The sequence below is a fragment of the Hypomesus transpacificus genome, chromosome 2 (assembly GCF_021917145.1).
Source record: "Hypomesus transpacificus isolate Combined female chromosome 2, fHypTra1, whole genome shotgun sequence".
NCBI lineage: Eukaryota > Metazoa > Chordata > Actinopteri > Osmeriformes > Osmeridae > Hypomesus > Hypomesus transpacificus.
The window spans coordinates 832137-844620 of record NC_061061.1 but is presented as its reverse complement, the minus strand read 5'-3'; the positions used below and the strand labels follow the sequence as shown (position 1 = coordinate 844620).

The window sequence follows — 12484 nt, the reverse complement described above, 5'->3', positions numbered from 1 at the left end:
TGAATCAAGTAAACTATTTTTCCTATTGAGATACCAACCCATCAACTCATCCTAAGCCGTCAATCAAAGGGTTTTAAACTGACTCCAAATAATCAAATTCAAGTCACCAGAATCAGATACCTTCCAACCTTTGTACCTTCTTTCTCCTGTTATGTTAAACTGATACCCTGAAACTATCCCAAACACTCGGTCACCAGCCGCATGCTGGATTGTGTAAACTAGACAGTGTCTTTGCAGCAGTAACCTGGCAGCATATTTGCCCCTGTCCCAACCCCTCTTGACCTTTGCCCCCTGCCCCCCTGTCCCCCTGCCCCCCCATCCAGGACCTCAACTGTCACCAATGGGGGAGTGTGACCCACCAAGGGTTGAGACAGCAGGAGGGGATATTTTGGGCGACCCTCTGACACCACTTTCTCCATCTGTGCCTCTCAGCCCCCCGGCCCCCGCCCCCCACCCCCCCACAAACACAGCCCCTCACATGCTGCCCCCCACATGTTGCCCCCTCACATGCTTTCCACCTGTTGTATCTGTCTGGTGGGTGAGTGACAGGTCGGGACAGTCAGGGCTACCAGGGATCTCTGGCTTCTGTCAGCATCCCACTGGGGCCCACTAGCAACATTAGCATCCCATGCTAACTCAGCTTAACTGGTCTCAGTTCAAAATCAATTAACACGGTTTATTTTTGAGTAACACCCATTGACAAGGGATAAGGACATGGAGAGGTTTCTCATTTTTGAATTTGTTTTAAAATGTTGATTATTGCAGCTTCTAGTGTGAGTTCTGGGTAGGTGGAGATTAATGATTGGTCAAATTGTCTGGTGCGGAACCAAAGTCAATGTTTAGATGGAAAAGAGTATTTGCCTTGCAGAAGCAGTGTTACTGAGCAGAACATCACCACACTTCAGACTGTCTTGCGTTTCTTTGATGACCTTTGAACTTTTTCGATTGATATTTTCCGACCTTGTGACCCTGTGCTGGGAACTCACCATCTCCAGTTCGTGTGCGATCAATAAAATGTAACAACCCAGTTTGAATTCAAGCAAAAGGTTCTCTCTAAAGCGTAAGGATGACAACGTAGACCCGATTCACATGTTACATGTGTTGCGTTGTTCAGTCAGATCCTGTTACATGAACATCTCACACAGTTTTTTCAATTCAAAATCCTGTTTAAAAGCGATCACTTCCAGACATATTGGCCAGTTCCTGCCCGGTAACTGCTGTGTGTGCATATAGGATGTGAGCTAGCGCCCAGTCCCACGCCAATTCCCAAATGCAGCCTCTTCTCACTTACCCTCCACAAGCACCTGTTCGTCCTCACAAAGCCCTCAGGTTCAGTTACAGGCCTTTTTATGTGCGCTAGCTCGGCAGCTAACCAGGAAAAGGTCAGCTTTAAACGAGAGCCAGGATCCTTGATTGGATCGTTGGGATTTAAACCTCTGCTTTTAAAGACGTATCGTTTCACCTGGGCGGGTGAATCTTTGCCCTTCTCATCGCAGGTCCCAGAAACACCTTGAGTCTGGATCTGTCAACCTCGAGAGGTGCCACTGATCATAAACATGCTTTCAGGGGCTTTATTGGCATTGTGATACGCATATTTGTTTGTCAGGTGTAGATAGTCGTAATTCGAATTCCGGGCTTAGCATTGCTAACTCTAGGATTAATTATTCGGAGAATATAAATGCCAGTTGTAAATCCTTCAAATCTGATATGAACATCAGATACTGTCGGTGTTCATGCTATTCAAATCTCTTGGTGGAACTATGAAAATGCTGCTTTTAATTTGATCCTTTTAAAGACAACAGTATGTGGTGTGTAAACAGAAACCTCATCGACCGTCAGGGTTCTAGGTACGAACACCTGACACTAGTCCGAGCCAAACACGACATCTTCCTTGTGTTCGAGAGAGCCGTGTCACAGGCCGGCGAAGATGGCAGCGCTGGCAGCTGTCCTGACGGTCTGCAGGGGCCTTCCTCAGCTGTCCCAAACCTATTATCACCTTCTAGAAGTTTCCACAGGACCCGGACCTCCTCGCGTCCCTCAGAGCCAGCCCTGGACTCAGCAGTCACTGAAAGCAGGGCGGGAACCCAAGACGGCATCACTGGACCGAGGTGTTTCGGGGGTAATTATACAGCGCCTGTCCAAAGCTTGGAAACACCTGGTCTTTAAGCGTTTTTCAGAAACACATGCATGTTTCTATGGTTTGTATGACAACAAACCAGGTAATTCAACAGTATGAAGATTTTCTTTGACTGAAATATACAGATATTGGTACAATAAGCGTAATCCCTGCCCGACACATTTTTTCAGGTCTCGGAAAGAGGACATGTCCGGGTAAAAGAAGACGTCTGGTCACCCTACATGTAAGGTACATGACCTATAGACTGTGACTGAGTGACTGATTGAGTGATTACATTCATGCATTAAAAACAGGTGGCGCATGTGTCTCTCAAAAATGCTAAATGCTAGGTGTTTCTAAATGTGTGACAGGCCCTGTAATCCACAGTCCTGCTTGATGAATCAGGAGGTGGAGCAGACAAACACAAACAGGGTGTGTTATGTACCGTCCCACACAGCAGCAGAGAGAGAAGGCCGTTTAGAGCAAAGTCCATGAGCGAGGCTGTGGGTGGTGTCAGGGTTCAGCGTTCAGGAGCTGGCTGCTGGAGACCACACTCCCATGACTGAACTGTTTCGTTTTCCCGTTTGGACCATCTGGGTTGAGTTAAGCAGCGTTCCAGAAGAGCGGTGAGACCCTGTGGTTGGTGTTCCCTCTCATAGAGGCTCAGATGAGAGTGCTGACTCATCCCAATGTCATTCAGGTGGCTGCTTGTGTACCGGTGTGATAAAGCAACTATTCTACACTCCTTTTACTGACTTCAAGCCTTGACTTTGAAACACAATCATTGTATACACAATAACATCATACAGTGCTTGTGACAATCTACAGATACATTGATCACTGGGTAGCCCCATAATGCAGTGAAGTACATTCTAATAGACCTCACCAATCTACTATCCTCCTCTTTCCTCGCTATCTCTCCTCCTGTCTCTGGGTCCCTTGTATACACAATAACATCATACAGTGCTTGTGACAATCTACAGATACATTGATCATCCAATGACTGTCAAATGAACAGGGAGACTGGAGTGAAATCTAACATGTCATCAACCACCTAGTCCTAGATGAAGACTGAGTGCGTGGCTGTTGAACTGGTGAACATACTGTGGTGTATGTGCGGTCAGGCTCACGGTAAGGGTTGGGCATTATGCCACATCAGCGTTGTGTCCAGGGATGCTGCAGGACAAACAAAAGATTTGCCCCAGGTGAGAGAAGTTGTGAAGCTGAAAAAGGAAGTTATTGTAGTGTTGACAACATTAACATTCAACATTTGTACCATTGCTACGATAAACCAGGACTACAAAAACAAGTGTGGCCCACCTAAAGAGAAAATGTTTGTGCTAGTTTTGACACTAGCCTGTTTTGAGGAAAGAGAAATGGGACAAGACCCAGCTTGTTGACAGAGATGGGAAGTTACTTTGGTATTGTACTTACAGTAAGTAGATTTTCTGGTATCAGTACTTTTACTTTAGTGTCTATTTTTCCGACAACATTTTACTTTCACTCTTGAAAATATTGACACAAATACTTTCAACTTCTCAAAACAGGCTTGTTACTTTAGTTTTAATCTGTATTTGGAGTCATGATCAATAGTCATTGCGCACCTTGTGTAATTTCCTGGCTATCATCCACAGAAAACGTAAATTAGTCTATGAAGCTACCATGGAGCAAGGCAGAAGGCAACAAGAAGAATGTCTAACCTTCTGGATGAGACAGAGGGAGTTAGCAATGTCGACATGACAGAGAAGAGAGACCTGATCACCCATGTTCTGGATGAGACAGAGGGAGTTAGCGATGTGGACCTGACTGAGAAGAGAGACCTGATCACCCATGTTCTGGATGAGACAGGGGGAGTTAGCGATGTGGACCTGACTGAGAAGAGAGACCTGATCACCCATGTTCTGGATGAGACAGGGGGAGTTAGCGATGTTCACATGACTGAGAAGAGAGACCTGATCACCCATGTTCTGGATGAGACAGGGGGAGTTAGCGATGTTCACATGACTGAGAAGAGAGACCTGATCACCCATGTTCTGGATGAGACAGGGGGAGTTTGCGATGTGGACATGACTGAGAAGAGAGACCTGATCACCCATGTTCTGGATGAGACAGGGGGAGTTTGCGATGTGGACATGACTGAGAAGAGAGACCTGATCACCCATGTTCTGGATGAGACAGGGGGAGTTAGCGATGTCCACATGACTGAGAAGAGAGACCTGATCACCCATGTTCTGGATGAGACAGGGGGAGTTAGCGATGTGGACATGACTGAGAAGAGAGACGCTCCTGATCACCCTGGACCCATGAGGGAGATGTCTGAAATTGTTGGTGTCAAAAAGGATTCCTGGCGAATACGCTGCATGTCTATAGTGTAATTTTGTATTCATGTATTAATATGATGTGAGGTTTTACTTTGCATACTTTTACTTAAGTATGTCAGAGCCCATACTTTTTTATTTTGACTTAAAAAGTGTAGTCAGCACTTCAACCTTTACCAGAGTCTTTTTAAACATGGGTAGGCCTATCTGTACTTCTACTTGAGTGAAGGATGTGTGCACTTTTGCCATCTCTGCTTGTTGAGTAGGCTGGTTCTGGAAAACTATAATTTAGAAAATGACTTCATGTTATTAGCATGAGCTTGGTGTAAAATGACTGGTGCTTCTGTTGTGTGTTACGAATGGAAGAGGGTGTTTAGAAGGCTGTGGCGGGTAAGGGAGACCGTAAACAGGGAGGATGAAATGTTTTCTGGAACTTTCCTTTCACACTGGAAGCACGTGTTGGGCTATGGAGCAAAAACAAAGGAGAGAAAAAAGAAAATAACTCAGAGAAACGTTGGCCCAAACATTTGGATGCGATTGTGCATTTCACACTTGCTTGTCAAATCAAATTTGAGACACACACACATACACGCCAGGATAGAGTTATCACCATAACAACCACAGGACATATATGATGGTTGATCTTGACAATGTGAATTGTTCTTCTAATTACAGCAGCTCCTGTCTGCATGTAGTTCCTCAGCTCTCTTGACAGAGCAGAGACTATCCCAGTATGTCGGTGTGCAGGCAGCAACATCACAGGGTTGTTGTGTTTGTCACAACTCCAAGAGCTACTTTAGAGATCAAGCTGCGTACTGGTACTCTCTCTCTCTCTCTCTCTCTCTCTCTCTCTCTCTCTCTCTCTCTCTCTCTCTCTCTCTCTCTCTCTCGCTCGCTCGCTCGCTCGCTCTCTCTCTCTCTCGCTCTCTCTCTCTCTCTCTCTCTCTCTCTCTCTGTTTCTCTCTCTCTCTGTTTCTCTCTCTCTCTCCACCTGGTCTATCCGCCAGTGAAGGCCTTGTCCTCATCTAAGTTTGGTTCTTTCTGTAATCCTCTACTTAGTGGTCCCTGCCAGCTCCCCAGACCTAAATAGACCCTCCCCCCTTAATGACCCCTCTACTATACACCCCCTTCTCCCCTAAGACGCACCCCTTCCCTCCTCCCCCTCCATGATCCTCCCCAAACACACCTTGCCAGTCTCGTAAAAGAGGACCCGGCCTTGTGTGCTGCTCCCTGGCATGGCAGCTGGCTGAAGGGCCTGCTCAAGAGCAGTCTGTACGTCGAGGATGGAGGGAGAGGTGGGGTGAGGAGGGGGGGGAGGGGAGGGGGGGGGGGGGGGAGGGGGAGGGGGAGGAAGAGGTGGGGTGAGGAGGGGAGGGGGGGAGGGGGGGGAGGGAGAGGTGGGGTGAGGAGGGGGGGGAGGGGAGGGGAGGGGAGGAGGGGAGGGGGAGGAAGAGGTGGGGTGAGGAGGGGAGGGGGGGAGGGAGGGAGGGAGAGGTGGGGTGAGGAGGGGGGGGAGGGGAGGGGAGAGGAGGAGGTGGGGTGAGGAGGGGGAAGGGGAGGGGAGGGGAGGTCTGGAGAGGAGCCCAAGGTTTCCAGGGATGGGGTCTGATGAATCGGTACCTAGAGGGATGGTCTGAGTCTAAATGTGTTTGGACATAACACCTACATGAACCCCACTCTGTGAGTGTGTGTGGGTGTGTGTGGGTGAGTGTCTGTGTTGTGTGTGTGTGTGGGTGTGTGAGTGAGTGTGTGTGTGTGTGTGTGTGTGTGTGTGTGTGGGTGAGTGTGAGTGTGAGTGTGTGTGTGTGTGTGTGTGTGTCTGTGTGTGTGTGTGTGGAGGTCAGCTGGGGGCTTTGATGTGATTAGATTGACATCGCTTGAGGCCTTGTTTGAATCGTAATTCATTTCAACAGGAAGAAGAAACAGCTGGCAGAAGCATTCACTCCAACGACCAGGAAATGATCCCTAACCCAGACCGTCCCTAACCCAGACCGTCCCTAACCCAGACCGTCTCTAACCCAGACCGTCCCTAACCCAGACCGTCCCTAACCCAGACCGTCCCTTACCGTCCCTAACCCAGACCGTCCTAACCCAGACCGTCCCTAACCCAGACCGTCTCTAACCCAGACCGTCCCTAACCCAGACCGTCCCTAACCCAGACCATCCCTAACCCAGACCGTCCCTAACCCAGACCGTCCCTAACCCAGACCGTCTCTAACCCAGACCGTCCCTAACCCAGACCGTCCCTAACCCAGACTGTCCCTAACCCAGACCGTCCCTAACTCAGACCGTCTCTAACCCAGACCGTCCCTAACCCAGACCGTCTCTAACCCAGACCGTCCCTAACCCAGACCGTCTCTAACCCAGACCATCCCTAACCCAGACCATCCCAAACCCAGACCATTCCTAACCCAGACCATCCCTAACCCAGACCATCCCTAACCCAGACCATCCCAAACCCAGACCATTCCTAACCCAGACCATCCCTAACCCAGACCATCCCTAACCCAGACCATCCCTAACCCAGACCATTCCTAACCCAGACCATCCCTAACCCAGACCATCCCTAACCCAGACCATCCCTAACCCAGCTCCGCAGCGTTTCCAGAGCGCCTGGACACCCTGCACCTCTCCCCCAGCACTTTACAAGATGAAGAGTAAATGTAAAACAATAAAAGATTTTGGTCGCCTGCCGTTGCTATGGCGTTGTTACACCCAGACAGGGTGGAGGGGGACAGAGGGTCAGACAGAGAATGGAATGTACATCTTCAGGTTCCCTAGGCGACCATACAGGAAATGAGTACATGTGTACGCCTCTACAACCTGAGCTCTATAACCGGGCCTGCACAGATTACACAGATATCTACATCTCTATAACCTGGAATATACAGATTACACAGATATCTACATCTCTACAACCTGGAATGTACAGATTACACAGATATCTACATCTCTACAACCTGGAATGTACAAATTACACAGATATCTACATCTCTATAACCAGGCCTGCACAGATTACACAGATATCTACAGCAGAGGAGAAGGAAGGAAGAACAAGTGGAAGAGGATAGAGAGGATAGAGAGGCGGGGAGGTGGGGAGGAGGGGAGGAGGAGGAGGGAGGTGAAGAATGCGTGAAGCCCAGCCACTCTGTATGAAACTGGAACAGCAGCAAGTGGAATGGGAGAGGTGGGCTGTTCCACTGGGAGGAGTGCTCCTGCAGGAGCACAGCCAGCACTCTCTCCTGGGAGAGGGGGTGTGTGTGTCTCTGTCTGTGTGTGTGTGTGTGTGCCAGGGCTGGTCTTCTGGGGAGAAGAGCACTAAAAGAGGCACGTTCCTGTTATGGAGCTGGAGAGGCTCGGAGAGAGGCTGGTGGACAGAGGCTGGGAGAGAGGCTGGGAAAGAGGCTGGTGGAGAGAGGCTGGGAAAGAGGCTGGTGGAGAGAGGCTGGTGGAGAGAGGCTGGGAAAGAGGCTGGTGGAGAGAGGCTGGAAGAGAGGCTGGTGGAGAGAGGCTGGGAGAGAGGCTGGGAGAGAGGATGGTGGAGAGAGGCTGGGAGAGAGGATGGTGGAGAGAGGCTGGGAAAGAGGCTGGTGGAGAGAGGCTGGTGGAGAGAGGCTGGGAAATAGGCTGGTGGAGAGAGGCTGGAAGAGAGGCTGGTGGAGAGAGACTGGGAGAGAGGCTGGGAGAGAGGCTGGTGGAGAGAGGCTGGTGAAAAGAGGCTGGGAAAGACGCTGGTGGAGAGAGGCTGGTGGAGAGAGTCTGGGAGAGAGGCCGGTGGAGAGGCTGGTGGAGAGGCTGGTGGAGAGGCGATAGGTGTGTGTTAGTGAGTGTGTGTTAGTGAGTGTGTGTTATTGTTTGTGTTTTGTGTGTGTGGGGGGGGTGTTAATGTGTGTGTGTGTGTGTGTGCGTGCGTGCGTGCGGTGGAGAATGAGGAAAACATTGTAAAGCGCAGCTGTACTTGAGATCCCAGGGGAAAAATCAGGAGAGAGAGGGGAGGAGGAGAGAGAGGCGAGGAGGAGGAGAGAGAGTGAGAGAGGGGAGGAGAGAGAGGCAATGAGAAGAGAGAGAGGAAAGATGAGAGTAATAGAGAGAGAGAGAGAGAGAGACAGAGAGACAGAGAGAGAGACAGAGAGAGAGACAGAGAGAGAGACAGAGAGAGAGACAGAGAGAGAGAGGAGCTAGTGAGATGCCCAGAGATGCTCTGAGAGGGACCTGCTGAGAGCAGGCTGGACCAGCTGAACACCCTGCCTGGGTATGAGAGCAGACCAGCTGAACACCCTGCCTGGATATGAGAGCAGGCTGGACCAGCTGAACACCCTGCCTGGATATGAGAGCAGACCAGCTGAACACCCTGCCTGGGTATGAGAGCAGGCTGGACCAGCTGAACACCCTGCCTGGGTATGAGAGCAGACCAGCTGAACACCCTGCCTGGATATGAGAGCAGGCTGGACCAGCTGAACACCCTGCCTGGATATGAGAGCAGACCAGCTGAACACCCTGCCTGGGTATGAGAGCAGGCTGGACCAGCTGAACACCCTGCCTGGGTATGAGAGCAGACCAGCTGAACACCCTGCCTGGATATGAGAGCAGGCTGGACCAGCTGAACACCCTGCCTGGGTATGAGAGCAGGCTGGACCAGCTGAACACCCTGCCTGGGTATGAGAGCAGGCTGGACCAGTTGAACACCCTGCCTGGGTATGAGAGCAGGGTGACAGTTTGCGATCTGTTACCTCAATAAAGAAACATCCAAGCCGCATCTTTGGCCTGACGCAGTTAACAGGTCTCTCTCTCTGGAGGTGAAATGAAACTAACACATTTCCAGTGCCCCCTCCCCCACACACACACACACATAAACACACTAATAGGCACACACACACAGAGTAATAGACACATGAACACTCATACATACACACAAGGACCCCAACACAGGTGCACCCCGACATGCTTTCAACCTCTCCCCCCTCCCTCCCCTCTCCCCCTCCCCCCCTACCTCCCCCTATCCCCCCCTCCCCCCTTCACCCACTCCCTTCCCCTGCCAGCCCCTCTCCCCCGTTCTGTCAGTCAACATTACAGGCTGTTAACAGCCTCCATGCAGCCGGCGTTCCAGGAGCTGACTTTAGAGCACAGCCCCTGGAGTCAGCCGCTGTGAAACCTGCTAGCGCTAGTATCATAAACCTTCTAGCCCTAGTATCATAAACCTGCTAGCCCTAGTATCATCAACCTGCTAGCGCTAGTATCATCGACCTGCTAGCGCTAGTATCATAAACCTGCTAGCGCCAGTATCATAAAGCTGCTTAAAATCATTAACCTGCTAGCATTAGCATCACAAACTTGCTAGCGTTAGTAACATAAACCTGCTAGCATTAGTACCATAAAACTGCTAGTGTTAGTACCATGAACCTGCTAGCGTTAGTATTGCAAACTTGCTAGAATTATTATCATGAGCCTGCTAGCATCAGCTTCGCCTGACACATCTTCCCCCTCAGAATCTTCCAGAAGGACAATTGGGCGGGAAACTAGAAGCTTAAGGAGGGGTGTTATGCAATCGCACAGTGTGTCTTCATATAGCTTTGAGGTTTCCTCTGGTCCCTGTGTGGTGTGCTGCCCCTGGGAGCACCTCTGACCTGAATCAACACATTATCCTTACACAGAACCATCTGGGAAGTCGTCCTTGGAAACTGTTTGGAAAAGTTCAGGGACTTTCCAAAATTACTTAAAGATATTTGGTTGAACCATCTGTCTATCACGGTCTATCACAGACTAACTTAAGCTACCTCCATAGCTGCCAGTAGCTCCTCAGAGGATGCTGGGACCCACTGTGGGTCAAGGGAGGGGGGAGGGGGGAGGATAAATCATGTGTATTTGTTGGTCTTTCCCCTCTCCTTATTACAGGCTTGTGTTTTTAAGGCAGTCTCCTCTGCTGTAACTTATTCTGAGCCATCTATGGCCGTCGTGGTTTGAGGGGGCCCAGGTTCAGGGCCCACAGCCAGAGGTCTGTGCTCGACCCACGCCATGTTCCAGGACCCTGAACCCTGTCCTCCACCCAGGCCCTGTTCCAGTACCCTGAACCCTGTCCTCCACCCAGGCCCTGTTCCAGTACCCTGAACCCTGTCTTAGAGTCTAACCCTGTCCTGTGTAATCCTACCCTACAGTCTGCCCAGTCAGCTCTCTGTCCTCCATCCTGGAGTTTAGGAAGATGAAGAGTTTAGAGGGGTTTAAGGGGGCTTTCCTTCGCTAGTCTGGAGTGGATCAGAGAACTGAAGGTGACAACAGAGCCAAGCGGTCGACTTCTTGACTTTCTCCGGTTTCATTATTTACAACATTGCTTTTGTTTGAGTTTCTCTCAGACACCCTTTTGGTGGACGTGCAGATTGAAAACCCTACTTACTTAATTGCAATTTTATCAATTGAACTCGATCTTTCGACAAGACTACAACGCTGGACTGCAAAACACAAGTTCTTGTTGTGGGGAATCTTTGTCTGATTAAAATGATAGATACCTACTGGTAGCTGTCATCGGCCCTCTGCTGCTTTAACTACACCAACACACTAAACCTTTCACATCAAAGCCCACAAACAAACTAAAAAAGGAAACATATGCCAAATAACAAAAAAAACTAAAACATCACTAGCACACATGTTTTTTACAACCAAGGGCACAAGATGGCACAGAATCATCTGCGTGCCAACAAGAATGAAAACTCGCTTTTAAGAAGGCCAAAACATTTCCTGAGTGTCTGTCCTCTTGCTGAAGTCCGTGGTGTATTGGTGAAATGAAAACCTCCTTCTCTTCAGGGTCAGAGAGGAATGCATCCTGGGCCACAGAGTGAGTCATGTTTGGTTGGCACCAACCTCCCAGAGCCATTTTCGACAGAAAGGCGGAGCAAAGTCTTGGATTAGGGGGTGGTGGCATGCTTCAGGCCTGGTCTCACCAGTTACGGTTGTACGGAGAAATGCTAGAACTCTGGCTTCGGTCCCTCCGGCCATATTCCAGAGCTCCAGGGTGTGGCTCAGACCATTCCTAGGACGGCTGTCAACCAGTGAGGATCTGTTTAGGCTGTGGTCTAGTCACATGCTTGTGGCCAGAACAGTATGGGTTTGTGGGCCCCGTGGCATCTGGGAATTGTAGTTTCCTGGACCTGTAGAATGTGGAGAGTGGACCATCAACTGACTGAAGCTAAACTCCAATCAGGATTGAGTAACTCGGAACAACAGTGTACAGTATGTTGCTTGTCTCCCCAGGATGGAAGATTGGTGAATGTGACCAAGACCACAACCTCAATGATGGGGCTGAAAGGCTTTAGAGATGGAGAGGTGGAGAGGTGGAGGGGTGGAGAGGTGGAGAGATGGAGGGATGGAAGGCTGGAGGGGTGGAGGGGTAGAGAGGTGGAGGGCTGGAGGGGTGGAGAGGTGCTAGGGTGGTTGCATTTCTGGTGCTTCTGTAGTACAGGAACGGTGAGGAAGGAAAGGTCGTTCCAGGCTGCAGCTCTCAGGGAAACATTTTCATGGCTGCTAATTATCCTCGGCCCATTGCACCCGACTCATTAGTATGCTTTGGAGTGGCTGTTCCGTTTGGCTTGGCCAGGGTCTGTGTTGAACATGGCTGGGACAACCTGGGACCTGGAGATAGAGCACACACTTTCCACCCCCAGACACCTCAGAGCCCGCCACTCGCTGGGACAAAGTAGCCATTTCAAAACACGCGTCAACTTGAAAGCCACGCAAGAGCAGTCTCTGACCCTTTGCGTTGCTGCCATGTGAGCCGCTACAGCAGGAAAAACACAACCTCAGGCAGGAAGCTCTTCGTAGGTGTGGGCAGCTCAAGGAAATGTGTAAATAAACATCTTGACGCCTCCATGTCATCAACAGCTTGTTGATGGTTGACTGTGTGGCCCTCCTGAAGTCCTGATGTCAGCAATAGAAGGGTCACCATGGAGATGTTGGATTCGGCTGACTGCTGCTGTTGTTGTTTTTGTTTTTGTGTTGAGTGTTTTGCTCCAGGAGTGAGACATGCTGCTATCACTCTCTCTCTCTCTCTCTCTCTCTCTCT

At 50.1% G+C, this 12484-nt stretch overlaps 1 protein-coding gene across 1 annotated transcript; it reads left to right on the top strand.

Moving 5' to 3' along the window:
• The first annotated feature begins 3238 nt into the window (after nt 1-3238).
• LOC124472023 lies at nt 3239-4555 on the top strand. Its single transcript, XM_047026682.1, has 2 exons — nt 3239-3551; nt 3751-4555. The coding sequence occupies exon 2, from the start codon at nt 3808-3810 to the stop codon at nt 4489-4491; it is 684 nt and encodes a 227-aa protein (XP_046882638.1). The 5' UTR covers nt 3239-3551; nt 3751-3807; the 3' UTR covers nt 4492-4555.
• Nucleotides 4556-12484: the final 7929 nt, after the last annotated feature.